The sequence below is a fragment of the Oryctolagus cuniculus genome, chromosome 11 (assembly GCF_964237555.1).
Source record: "Oryctolagus cuniculus chromosome 11, mOryCun1.1, whole genome shotgun sequence".
NCBI classification, from domain to species: domain Eukaryota; kingdom Metazoa; phylum Chordata; class Mammalia; order Lagomorpha; family Leporidae; genus Oryctolagus; species Oryctolagus cuniculus.
Window position 1 is genome coordinate 14182968 of NC_091442.1, and position 13950 is coordinate 14196917.

General features: G+C 40.0%; 1 protein-coding gene across 3 annotated transcripts in view; it reads right to left on the reverse strand.

Annotated features, from left to right (window-relative positions):
• Window positions 1–13950, reverse strand: part of STK4 (serine/threonine kinase 4) — a 102813-nt gene that overhangs the window by 83499 nt on the left and 5364 nt on the right. For 2 of the 3 annotated variants that reach the window (XM_002721229.5, XM_051845008.2), the window contains exons 2-4: window positions 13182–13262; window positions 4759–4887; window positions 1758–1872 (exon numbers count right to left, since the gene is read on the reverse strand). In XM_002721229.5, the coding sequence (XP_002721275.1) occupies window positions 1758–1872; window positions 4759–4887; window positions 13182–13262 (325 nt within the window). Of the gene's footprint in view, window positions 1–1757; window positions 1873–4758; window positions 4888–5138; window positions 5288–13181; window positions 13263–13950 lie in introns of those variants that run through there. The other variant, XM_017350754.3, reaches the window with a different exon arrangement.

A 13950-nucleotide genomic window follows, 5' to 3' on the forward strand; every position in this document is an offset into this window, starting at 1 on the left:
GTAGAGACAGAGAGAGAGAGAGAGAGAGAGAGAGAGAGAGAGAGAGGTCCTTATCTGCTGGTTCACCACCCAGATGGCCACAATGGCTAGAGCTGACTAATCCAAAGCCAGGAGCCAGCAGCTTCATCCAGGTCTCCCATGTGGATGCAGGAGCCCAAGCACCTGGGCCATCTTCCACTGCTTTCCCAGGTGCGTTAGCAGGAAACTGGATCAGAAGTAGAGCAGCTAGGACCTGAACTGGTGACCATATGGGATTCCAGCATGGCAAGCTGGGGCTTTAACCCACTGTGTCACAGCATTGTTCCCGAACAGGCATTTTTCTAGGATGAAATACAAAGGGTCAGGGGCTGGTGCTGTGGCACAGCGGGTAAAGCCACCACCTGCAGTGCTGGCACTCCTTGTGGCTGCCAACTCGAGTCCTGGCTACTCCACTTCCGATTCAGCTCTCTGCTATGGCCTGGGAAAGCAACAGAAGATCGCCCAATTCCTGGGGTCCTGCACCCATGTAGGAGACCCAGAAGAAAGTTCCTAGCTCCTGGCTTGGGATTGGCACAGCTCTGGCTGTTGCAGCCATCTGGGAAGTGAACCAGCGGATGGAAGACCCCCCCCCCCTCCTCTGCCTCTCTGTAACTCTGTCTTTCAAATAAATAAATCAATCTTAAAAAAAAAATACAAATGACCAACAAACACATGAAAAAATGCTCAGGATCACTAGCCATCAAAGAAATGCAAATACTAACCATAATGAGGGGCCGGTATTGTAGCATAGCAGGTAAAGCTGCTGCCTGCAATGCCAGCATCCAATATGGGTGCCAGTTCAAGTCCAGCTGCTCCACTTCCAATCCAGCTTCCTAGGAAATGCTAATGCACCTGGGAAAGCAGCAGAAAATGACCTAAATGCATGGGCCTCTGCACCTACATTAGAGACCCAGAAGAAACTCCTGGCTGTCCCAGCTCTGGCCATTGTGGCCATCTGGAGAGTAAACCAGTGGATGGAAGATCTCTTCCTCTCCATCTCTCTCTGTGTAATTCCTTCAAATAAATAAATAAATATTAAAAAAAAAAACAAAAAAAGTAGCCCACCAAGCACTCTCTACCATTTCACTACCTCTTCATCTTATACATTAATCATTTTCTTCACGGTTTTTACCACTACCTGCTATTTCTTTTCTAGTTAACATTAATTTGTTTTCTGTTGGCCTAGTGGAAAGTACACTACTGTAAGAGCAATGTTGTCATCTGTTTTGCTACTGGATCTCTAAGACCTATAGCAGTGTTCTAGAAATATTTACTGAATAAATAAACAGCTTAAGCAATTGAACTGGAATTAGAAATTATGACTTCTAGGTCTTATTCCAGCAAATAATATTACTTATTACACAGTAAGGTAAATAGTCTTTCATAATGGGATTACTCTCTGATTAACAGGAAGCAGAGGCAGTTAACTTGTGAACATGGTAGGTGGATGAAGAAATCCAAACTAAAGTATTTAAAATTCACGCCCTAACTAATATTTCATAGTTTTTTTTTTTCCCAGTAAGAAAAGTATGCTAAAAACCACTGGATTGATCTGGTGTAAAACTGCTACCTTTAGAAGACATGAGAGAGTAATGAGGAAGAAACAACAATAGAAAATAAGAAATTTGACAGTTATTTGTCTAGATACAGTAGCAAGAAAATACACACAAATAAAAGGCTAAAGCAAAAAAATGGTGAAAGAGACTTGCTCAGCTGCAGCTTCTACCAGGTAAACTTACCGTTTTATTTCGTAATCGAATGATATCAGATACAGAGCCAGCTCCACAGTACTCCATAACGATCCATAAGTCTGTGTTCTTAAAATAACTTCCATAATATTTGACTACATGAGGGCTGGAGACAAAGACAATGTAAATTAGTGAAATAGCCTTCAAACATCTCCAGTAATCATATTACTAAATATGTTAAAATTATTTCATCTCAAAAGATCAGTTTTATAGTTGAGCATGGGCAACCTCCTGATAAATGTAAATTATTATCACTTTTCTGGAGACTAATATAAGACAAAAGTACAAACAATGGGGAGATGCTTTAACCAGCATTTAAATCTCCAATTTATCCTCAAAAAAGTAAAAATTTTCAGAAAGAGTTATCTCCATAGTACTGTTAATAAAAATGAAAATTTGGGGCCAGCTAAGCCTCCGCCTGCAGCACCAGCATCCCATATGGATGCTGGTTCGTGCCTCAGCTGTTCCTCTTCCAATCCAGCTCTCTACTTATGGCCTGGGAAAGCAATGGAAGATGGCCCAAGTGCTTGGGCCCCTGCACCCATGGAGGACACCTGGAAGAAACTCCTGCCTTCGAATCGGTCCAGCTCTGGCAACTGTGGCCATATGGGGAGTACACCAGCAAAAGGAAGTCTCTTCCTCTCACTGTCTGTAATTCTGCCTCAAATAAATAAATAAATCTTTTTAAAAAATGAAAATTTAGAGTATATCTAAAGAAAAATCTTCCATTAGGGAGCTTAAGAAATAATGCTGTACCCATATATGAAAGATCATGAGTCCATGAAAAATGATACAGAGGAATATTTGAAAATGAGAAAATATTCTATATGTTTAAAAAAAAAAGCAGGCTGCAAAATAGTTAGTAGAACTCCAAAATAAGATACAGAAGTATATATCAAACAGTATTTAACAATGATTTTTCAAAAGGTAACTTTCTTTTAATTTTCATTTTTCTAAGAAGTCATACAAATTTTGTAGTAAGAAAAAGCACACTACAATCTACAGAAAAAATATCCAGGTTCAAATCTGGAATCTTAGGTCTCAAGCTTGAGAACAAATATTAAACAAGAAATTTCATAGAAAAGTCAAACACACCATTAAAATAATCTGCCCTCTGAGAGTCATCAGCTGTATCTGGCAGGATTATCAGGGTCAAACAGAGTTACTAATAACCGAAGGTCCTAAAACCAACTTGGTTTCATTAATTCTCAGAATTACAAATGCCTGGGGCCAGCACTGTCGCGTAGCAGTTAAAGCTGCCCCTGCAGTGCCAGCATCCTATTTGCACACCAGTTCGAGTCCCAGCTGCTCCACTTCTGATCCAGCTCTCTGTTATGACCTGGGAAAGCAGCAGCAGATCGCCCAAGTGTTTGGGCCCCTGCACCTGCATAGGAGACCTGGAAGAAGCTCTAGACTCCTGGTTTCAGATCAACACAACTCCGGATGTTGTGGCCGTTCGGGGTGTGAACCACTGGATGGAAGACCTCTCTCTTCCTCTGCCTCTCTGTAACTCTGCCTTTCAAATAAATAATTAAATCTTTAAAAAAAAAATTACAAATGCCCTTCATCCTTGGGAAGCATGCCAATGATAAGGACAGCCAATAAAACAAAACAAAAACAAAATCACAATGAGTACTAATGAAGAAATGAGGAAAAAAATCTCCTAAGGTACAGATCACATGTGCTTTCCCTCCCCTAGATTCCTACAAAATTTACTGCCTCTATGAGGCAATCAATGCCCATGTATTACTGTGAGGATATGTTCTACCAGGTTCTACTGCTGACCAGATTTTATGTGCAAGTATTTGCCTGCCCCATCCAAATATTCCATAAACTCCCAAGCACATGGACTCAACCCTGTATTTCTTGGTATTCCTCAGAGTGCCTAGCATAAAACAGACTCTTCAAAACCTTTTTTCTTTAGAGAGAAATTTCTACACCCAGTTTGGAACACAGCTCCTGTATAGTCTCAGTCCCAGCTGGCCAACTACAAAGAGCTACAATGTTTCTTATAAAGGAATACAAGGAAAATTGCTGCTCCAACCTTGTTAATCCATTCAAGAAAAACAGGGGTGTTATCTAATAGGCAGCAACCACATAAACAGCCAAACAGAAGGGCAGGCAGGGAGAAGAGAAACGGCCACATTCAGATCAAACCTGGGAGCCTTAAGGACTCCTGGACAAGCTCCCTGAGGGGTCACTCCACTTGTCATGATGGTGAAGTTTTACACACCGGAGGCATTAAGAAGATCTGCTGACCAAAAAGGCGTCTGAAGAACGAATACTGCTCCCAGTTCAAGACTTTCTTACTTCCCCCTTCCAACTGCCTATAGCTGGCACTGCCCAACTCTGTTTCTCTCAAATCTAAACAGTGCTAGGGAAGCCTGCTCCATTACAGCGACCAACCCATGTTGTCACGGAATTTCAGAGCAAACCACACGCTTTTCTGTGGTTGCCTTTTGGCCTGACTTCCTGCTTACAGCATCTGACGAATCTTAGTTCCTCAAAAATAAAATACTTAACTATTCTTAGATTGGATCATTTGTTTTCTTGTGAAAGAATAGTAATAGATAAATAAGTGTTCTCTTTTCATAGGCGTATTTGATATTTTAAGATTTCTAGAGCTAAAAAGTGTTTGAATTATTTCTTAGCTGCCCACAGAAATGTTTTCTCAATAGGAAGTAACAGAGATCATAATCAAGGAAGAAGAAAAAAAAGCGGCACATTCTGCCCCTCTTCCTGGTATCTGTGAGGGCGTGGGGGTGGGTGGGAAGGGGGCAGGGAGGGACTATGCAGAAATAGCAGCTTTAATTCTTTAGCTGCAAAAACATACAAACTTTTTCATCCTATTTTTCTGAAAGGAATATACATTCTGATTTCACTGAGGTCTCTCTTTTGCAAAATATCTAAGTAAATGAGTCTCTAGGTGTCAAGCTCTAAATCACGGCAAAGTCAAAGCCATGTTCTTTCCAAAGGAACCCATTGCCTTTACCTGTCACATTGCTGCATTATGGAGATTTCTTTGATTATCTCCTGAAGATCTGATTCTACAGGAACTTGTTTAATAGCCACAATCTGTCCGGTCTCTTTATGAATAGCTTTATACACGCTGCCATAGGACCTACAGTCGAAGGAAGGAGAATATTTATAAAAGCAGAAGAAGCCAAGAGATAAAAAGTAGTAAAACACAAGCAACTCAAAGCCCTAATTTTATCCCTAAATGCCTGAGATACACACACTTAGCTACACTTGTAAAACTGAGATAGCTAAAGTACTTCAGAGGAAAAAAACTGCCAAGAGAAATACCACAAAATGGAGTGTTAAATACTTCACGTCTAAACTTTAGCTAATGACTTGTGAAATAATAATTACAGTTAAGTGCCAGGTGTCTGCTAGAAACTGCATCATCTTGGGCTGATGCTGTGGCATGGCGGGTTTCGCCACCTGCAGTGTCAGAATCCCATATGGTCGCGGGTTCAAGTCCTGGCTGCTCCACTTCTGATTCAGCTCTCTGCTGTGGCCTGGGAAAGAAGTAGAAGATGGCCCAAGTGCTTGGGCCCCTGCACCCACACAGGAGACCCAGAAGAAGCACCTGGCTTCTGGCTTTGGATCTGTGAGCTCCGGCCATTGCAGCCATCTAGGGAGTGAACCAGTGGAAAGAAGACTTCTCTCTCTTCTCTCTGCCTCTGCCTCTCTGTAACTCTTTCAAGTAAAATAAATAAATCTTATAAAAAAGAAAAAGAAACTGCATCATCTCAGTTCATCCTTACCCAAAAAAGGAAAAAAAAAAAAAAAAAAAGATGAAGAAGGTTCCTATTTTATAGAGAGGTTACATGATTTGCCCAAGGTTACATAAGTGAGAAGTGGTCAGTCCAGGATTTGAACCCACAGATCTGAGCACACTGGTGTGTTCACATCTACACTGAGGTACCACATAGAAGTAGAGGTCTTTGTTTTCTTGTATTCATTTTAGTATCTTCATTCATTCTTGTCTTTCTTCTTTTTATTTGTAATAATGCTTAAGAAATTATGAAAACTGTTTTTGTATGAGGTGAACAGGGCATATACAAATTATTTTATCTCTGTTCCACCTTTCCTTAAGAGCTTATTATCAAAATAATAAATAATTGCAGTTATCCACTTTATTTGGGGGTTATAAAAACATCAGATGGGGTCGGCGCCGCAGCATAGGTGAAGCCTCTGCCTGCAGTGTGGCATCCCCTATATGAATGTTGGTTCAAGTCCCAGTTGCTCCACTTCCAATTCAGCTCCCTGCTGATGTGCCTGGGAAAAGCAGAGGAAGATGGCCCAAATCCTTGGGCCCCTGCACCCACGTGGGAGACCCAGAAGATCCAGGCTCCAGATTTCGGCATGGCCCAGCCCTAGCTTTTGCAGCCATTTGGGGAGTGAACTAGTGAATGGAAGATCTCTCTCTCTCTCCTTCTCTCTCTCTATCTCTGCCTTTCAAATAAATAAATAACATTATATGTAAAATCTAAATAGGTTTTGAGTCCTATTGTGACTCCATTATCTATCATGTACAAACACATTATTAACTTTTTGTGCCTCAAATTGTTCATAAGTAAAATGACAAATACAAACTATAAGACAGCTATGCTCATCAAATCAGACACTATCATCACCTACCCAGATTACATTTTCACTGGAATCCAGGCTGTCAGTGCAATAATACCAAGTATACTCTTTTGGGAAAGCAGCAGAAAATGGCCCAAATATTTGGAATCCTGTTACTCACATGGGAGACCAGATGGAGTTCCATTATCTTGGCTTTAGCTTGGCTCAATCCTGGCCATTGTGGCCATTTAGGCAGTGAACCAGTGGATGGAAAATATGTGTTCTCTCCCTCTCCCCTCTATAATTCTTTCAAATAAATTAATCTTTAAAAAATTGCTGGGCTGGTGCCATGGCTTACTTGGCTAATCCTCCACCTACGGCGCTGGCACCCTGGGTTCTAGTCCCAGTTGGGGGGCCAGATTCTGTCCCGGTTGCTCCTCTTCCAGGCCAGCTCTCTGCTGTGGCCCGGGAGGCAGTGGAGGATGGCCCAAGTGCTTGGGCCCTGCACCCGCATGGGAGACCAGGAGGAAGCACCTGGCTCCTGGTCTCGGATCAGTGCAGCACGCCGGCCATAGCAGCCATTTTGGGGGTGAACCAATGGAAGGAAGACCTTTCTCTCTGTCTCTCTCTCTCTCACTAACTCTGCCTGTCAAAAATAAAAAAAAATAAAAAACTAAAAAAAAAATTGCTTGATTATTAAAGTAACAAAACTTTTTATTTAAAGATTTTAGTTATTTATTTGAAAGTCACAGTTACACAGAGAGAGGAAAGGCAGACAGAGTTTTCCATCTGATGTTCACTCCCTAACTGACCCCAAAAGCCAGAGCTGAGCCGGTCTGAAGCCAGGAGCCAGGAGCTTTTTCCAGGTCTCCCACGTGGGTACAGGGGCCCAAGGACTGGTGCGAGTCTCTGTTGCTCCACTTACGGTCCAGCTCTCTGCTTTGGCCTGAGAAAGTAGAAGATGGGCCAAGTCCTCAGGCCCCTGCACCCGCGTGGGAGATCCAGAAGAAGCTCCTGGCTCCTGGCTTTGGATCAGCTCAGCTCTGGCCATTGCAGCCAAATGGGGATTGAACCAGTGGATGGAAGACCTCTCTCTCTCTCTGCCTCTCCTTTCTCTGTGCAAGTAACTCTTTCAAATAAATAAATCTAAAAAAAAAAAAAAAAAAAAAAAAAAAAAACACCTCTCCCCCTCTCCGTTTCCAGAAGAGCAAAAGGAACAAATTTTTAAAAAAAAGTCTAAACAGAACACATTAAAACAAACAAAAAAACCTTCCATTCCATTGGAATCCCTTACATTTGCAAAACTAGTGTACTGTCGCTTAAATATGGCACCAAATACTTCTTTGACAGAGAAAAGCGACTGCTGATGATGTGTGGAAGACCTAATCACTATTCCTTCTTTGCTAAAACAATCCTGATCTGTTAGCGTGGCAATGTTCTTCGCTGTAATGGATAAATCATGTTAATCCAAGCCAGCACAGGAATTTTTTTCCATTCTGTGAGTTCTGGCCAATGAATTTTGAGAATTTTGCCAAAGGGTTTCTAAGAAAGATCTTCCCTGCTGAGACAAGACCTGCCACCTGCCAATTCTCTTCTTGCGTTGGCTACTGTCATGTGAGGGGTGGTCCTTAAAACTAATAACAGCTATCTTGAACTCCTGAGAACTGTCCAGATGCCAACCTTTATCACGTCAATTAACTACTCCTGGAATCCCTTACTCCCAGGTTACTTAGTTATTAAATGCTTTTTGATTAGCCACTGTCAGCTGGGTTATCCCAACCAAAGGCATTCTTGATGAACCAGATCCCATGTTTGTCAACCTATTTATTTACACCTTCACTCTGGAAAGACACTTTTGCCATATAGAATTCTTTACCAATAGTTTGCCCTGAGCACTTTCTCTGCAGTCTTCCAGAATACACTTTGCTGAGAAGTCTGCGTTCATTGATCGTCATTTTTCATAGGTAATATCCCTCCAAAGCTTTAAAGATTTCCTCTTGATTCTTAATATCCTACAATCTTATGCTGAGTTGATTTATTTGGCACTTTATAAGGTCTTCAACCTGAAGATTTGTGTCTTTCTTCAAGAATGGAAAGTTCTCATCACTATTTCTTCAACTATTTCACCTCTTTATCCCTTTCCATAGCTCCTAGAATTCCTACTAAACCTATATGGCACCTTCATGTTGTCTTCAGGGTTTCCAACATTGTAACCCTCTGTTCTGCATGCTATGATAGGCGCCTTTTGTGATCAGTCTCATTTCCTTCAATTAACAAAATCTTTTCAGGTAACTAGCTCACTGCTTCCCCAATTATTAGACATTTAAAACTTCAATTATTATAGTTTTCATTGTCAAGATTCTCAATCTTTAATTTTGTACTGGATTAACTGTTCATGTTAATAATCTTGTAATCATTCAAGGATGTTATTACAAGTATATTCAAAGTCTTGACAGATTGTTCCATTATTTCTATTTCTTTAGTTGTGCATTCCTATCTGTTAGATCTGCTGATTATCTCTTGACAGCGGATATCTCTGTATGATTTTATTTCATCTTGAATGATTTTCTTCTATACAATACTGGCAGGTGGTTTCTGGTTTCTTCAGCCCACTCATCTGGGCCGTACAACTTTAAACAGGTCTTACAATAGAAATATGGGAACTGTGGGGATGGGGTTGCCCTTCAAGATACTATACCTGAATACAGTACAGGCCCAGTTTCTATTGTCAGATCTGTATCTTTGCTTTTTCTTCACAAGCAAATAGCACTTTCTAGTGTAATCGGCAAACTTACTTTAGCATGAGTTTACAGATGAGGAGGCTGGTCTCAGCCCACAACTTCATGCAGGAAGTCCAGTGCAATCTCCTAGTAAGTATAGGGCATGCTTTTCCTTCCTCTCATTATTATACAACCTTTTCTTTCCCTATCCACAGTGGGCTTTGAATCCTTACATTTAAAACAATTAATTTTCAGTATAATTATGAGAATGGAGAGATCTCTGCCTGGGATCACCCAGAAATCTTGACCAAAATAGTCTTCATACCTCTCCTATGCTATCTTGATAGCAAAGAAAACACCAATAGTTCATATGAACAACTAAGACTCATGATTCTACATCTTGCATTTATGATGATTTGTGGAGGAGATAAAAGAATTCATTCAGCTCTTCTTCAAGCTCTTTTATAAATAAGTACCTTTAGACCTGATTCTCTAGAACAAAAACTAAATGATTCAGTGAATTTTAACTGGCAAAAAATAAATTTGATGAAGTAGGTGTTTTACACGAGCCATACAAGGCAAGGATCAATGCAGAATCAATGTAGGCTAATGGAAATAATACAGTATTTGAGGCCAAACTAATCTAGTGCAAGTCTTAATATCATCACTCGTTAGCTATGAAACCATAGGACCTCTTTCTCTTTCTCTGCCTCTCTCTGTAACTCTGTCTTTCAAATAAAATAAAATAAAATAAAATAAAATAAAATAAAATAAAATAAAATAAAATAAAATAAAGGAAGGAAGGAAGGAAGGAAGGAAGGAAGGAAGGAAGGAAGGAAGGAAGGAAGGAAGGAGGGAAGGAAGGAGGGAAGGAAGGAGGGAAGGAAGGAGGGAAGGAGGGAAGGAAGGAAGGAAACGAAATTACGGGCAAGCATCCTATGCCAAAAACTGAAATATGTCAATGTGTAAAAGGTACTTATGGGGCCGCCGCTATGGCGTACTGGGTAAAGCCACTGCCTGTAGTGCCAGCATCCCATATGGGTGCCAGTTCTAGTCCCGGCTGCTCCACTCATGATCCAGCTCTCTGCTATGGTCTGGAAGAGCAGCAGAAGATGGCCCAAGTCCTTGGGCCCCTGCAGCCTTGTGGGAGACCCAGAAGAAGCTTCTGGCTTCTGGCTTCGGATCGGCGCAGCTCCAGCCGTTGCAGCCGTCTGGGGAGTGAACCAGCGGATAGAAGACCTCTCTCTCTCTGCCTCTCCTTCTCTCTTTGTGTAACTCTTTCAAATTAATAAATAAATCTTTAAAAAAAGAAAAAAGGTACATATATAATATAAAGAAAAAGGTGGTAGGCTCCAGTGCCAAACATTTTCCAAGTGCTCTGCATTCATCTGGGTTTAGAGTTTTGGCTTACTCCACCACAGATACACACAATTCCTCAAAACCCAGAACGAACATATCTCCAGAAAAGTTCTTTAGCCAGAGTACATTTCAAGACGTAGGTCAGTGAGAGTGCACAAGCCATTCATTCTCCATATCAACTTAAGGATGGCATAGCAGTTGTGTTTGACAAGGAGGTGCAGTTACGATCTTCAGGATACTTCTAGTTACATGATGCTTGCTCAGGTTTGTTCTGTAAAGGTGACAAAAATCCAAGCTCTGTGCTATCATTTAAAAGAGCAATACGGTGATAGCAAGAGAAAAAAGGCCTGAGGCTGTTACTGTTTTCTTCCTGGTGATGTCACAGGGAAATCTCTGAGTTCCTTGAAGACATCCAGAGATCTAAAACACAATTAAAAAAATAATAATAATAATTAGCTTAGTTTTTTCTTACATTATAATCCTCATATATTTTCTATTGGTATCTTTTGATATTTCCCAAACCCAATCACTCCAGTCACCTTAAGAAAACCTAATTATATTTTAAGACTTAAGATTTAGAACTGATTTAACATGAGATCTGAAAACACTCCATTTGATATACTTAAAATAATAACAGTTGGAACTTAATGAACACTATGTCACAAGCATGGTCTTTAGTACTTTATTTCTATTATTCCAAGAAATTCTTACAGCAATTCAATGAAGTAGACACTATTTGTATCCCCACTTTATGGGTGAGAATCTGAGGCTTCAAAATATGAATCAATTTGCTCAAGTTTACTTGTTCATTATAACTAATAAGAGTACAGCAAGGATTTAATTCAAGTCTGTATGACTGCAGAATGTATATTCTTATTACTGTAATATACTTTCATTAAAATGAAATGAATTTCATTAAAAATGAATGTACTTTCATAAAAAAATTATCTAGTCTACCAGTCTTTAGCTTATCACAAGTATATAACTTACAACTGCTCTAAGGTTAAGGGGCTCATTGCCTCAAGGAAAAAGATGTCAGGCTAAGACTGAAAATGGCAGGCAAGAGATGTAGTGGAACCGTCACTTCTCCATACCTTTAATGATGTCAGTCAACTGCAGTCTTCAGATTCATCTTGGACTTGGCCTGGCAGCACAGCTGGTGTCATCTCTCTCTTGCCCTCTCTGCTTGATTTCTTGCTTGATTTCAAAGAGCATTTTTTTTCAACTTACAAGAAGATTATTAACTAAGGCTTTTCAATGACAAACTATTACACGTATTCCAGGATTGGGTTTAACATAACTGTAGATCTGTACTAAGCACAAATAACACCAAAACTAAAATAACCAAGTAACACATTAAGAACTGATTTTAAAGAACATACAAACATTAAAAGTGTATTTTTAAAAGTTAACACGAGTATGTCAGATATTCTCTTGAACCAGACATACTCCCAAGGGATTAAGAATACACACACACACACACACACACACACACACACAGAGGTACACACACACACACACAGAGGTACACACACATGATTCTTTACATATGTATAAACTCTCTCTCTGAAAAATACACAAAAAACTACAACACTGGTTGCTTCCAGGGAGCTAAGACAGAAATGCAGGGGTCAGTTTTTTTTTAATTGTAGGCACTTTTATGCTTTTTGACTTATTGAATAATATGAATCTAGTATTCAAAAATTAACAATAAAATCTTAAGAAAGGGGGTCCCTACTGTTTTAGTGTCCTGGTTATTAAATAAGAAAAAATAAATACACAGGATTTAATAAATTAAAATGATATGTAAAAATGCAAAAAATTATCATGTAACCCTTATTGTAACATTAAAGTCAAAGATGACAACTATCTATTATTAAATATTATTTCCACAGTATTTGATAAATTCATTCATATGTCTATATTTCAGAAAGTCCACTGGTTCTAAGCCTGGAATTCCAGATCTCCTAATAAGCTGAAAAGGTAATTACATTCCTTAATTTATTTCCTGCATTTCACAAAGCTACAATAACTAAAATGCTAAATTCTATTTTTTTATTGAAACTAGTTACTGCACATTGGTCAGAAGCTATAAGCAGGGACAAGCATTGTGGCATAGCACGTAAAGCCACAACTGAGATGCCAGAATCCCATATGAGTGCTGGTTCAAGTCCTAGCTACTCCACTCCAATCCAGCTAATATGCCTAGGAAAATAGTGGAAGATGGCTGAAGTCCTTGGACTCCTGCCATCTCCAAGGGAAACCCAGAAGAAGCTCCTGGCTCCTGGCTTCAGACTGGCCCAGCTCTGGCTATTGTGGCCATTTGGGGGGTTAAGAGTCTCTCTTTCTTTCTCTTTTCTGTCTCTGCTTCTTTCTCTGTAAAACTCTGCCTTTCAAATAAATAAATTAATATTTTTATTAAAAGCTATGAGCAGCAAATAAAAGTACATCTGATTAGAAAAACTTTTTGAATGAATTATACTCTAATAAATGCTATTAAACAATTAAAATCATACAAACTATAAAATCTACAAGAAAGAAAACAGATGTCCTTGGCATTATAGACTGGGAATCACTAGATCTGACCACAACAGTGACTGGGGTAAAGGGGAAAGGGCATTTCAAGAAGTACAGTACCTCCTACCCTGCCTGGAGCCACGGTAACAAGGATCATTGACATGACAAAGGTTCATATTCCCCTGGCCTGGGATAGGAAAAACACTGGGATCCACTGGTCTATCTCCGTTTTCTCTACACTCACCCTTCTCCAAGTTTCTCCAAGACATCAAATACTTCTTCTGGTTGTTTGGTTAAACTGTCTTCATCCAACTTTTTCAACTGCCTGTGAATAAAGAAAATATAAACACAAGATACACTTTACTTGCTAGGAACTAGAACAGAAAATACTTTATTTTGCAATTAGTAGTCTAGGAATTTCTCTACAAAGTCTCACTAGTAAATAAAAGCAAAAGCAAACTAAGAAATTTCTAGGGGACTCTGAAGGACTGCTCTGTGGAGGGATTCCACTTGTTCTGGGTTACCACGATAAGCAAAATCAGGACCAGAAGGTGGAGAGCTGCCAAGAGCCAGATTTTACTCCAACACATATAAGAATTTTCTAACAATAAAAGTTGTCCTACAATGCTTTAGGTTGCCTTAAGAGGTCCTTAGTTCCCCATTGTTGGAAAAATTAAAACCAAAAATTTGTCATGTGGCTGAAATGCTGCAGAATGGTTTCAAGCATTAGCTATATTCTTTTTCAAAGATTTATTTCTTTATTTATTTGAAGGGCAGAGTAAGAGTGAGAGAGAGACAGAGGTCATCCATCTGCTGGTTCACTCCTCAAATGGCTGCAATGGCCAGGGCTGGACTAGGCTGAAGCCAGGAGCTTCATCGAGGTCTCTCACGTGGGTTCAGGGGTCCAAGCCCTTGGGTCACCTTCTGCTGCTTTCCCAGGCACATTAGCAGAGAGCTGGACTGGAAGTAGAGCAGCTGGGACTTAAACGGATGCCCACATGAGATGCCAGCAT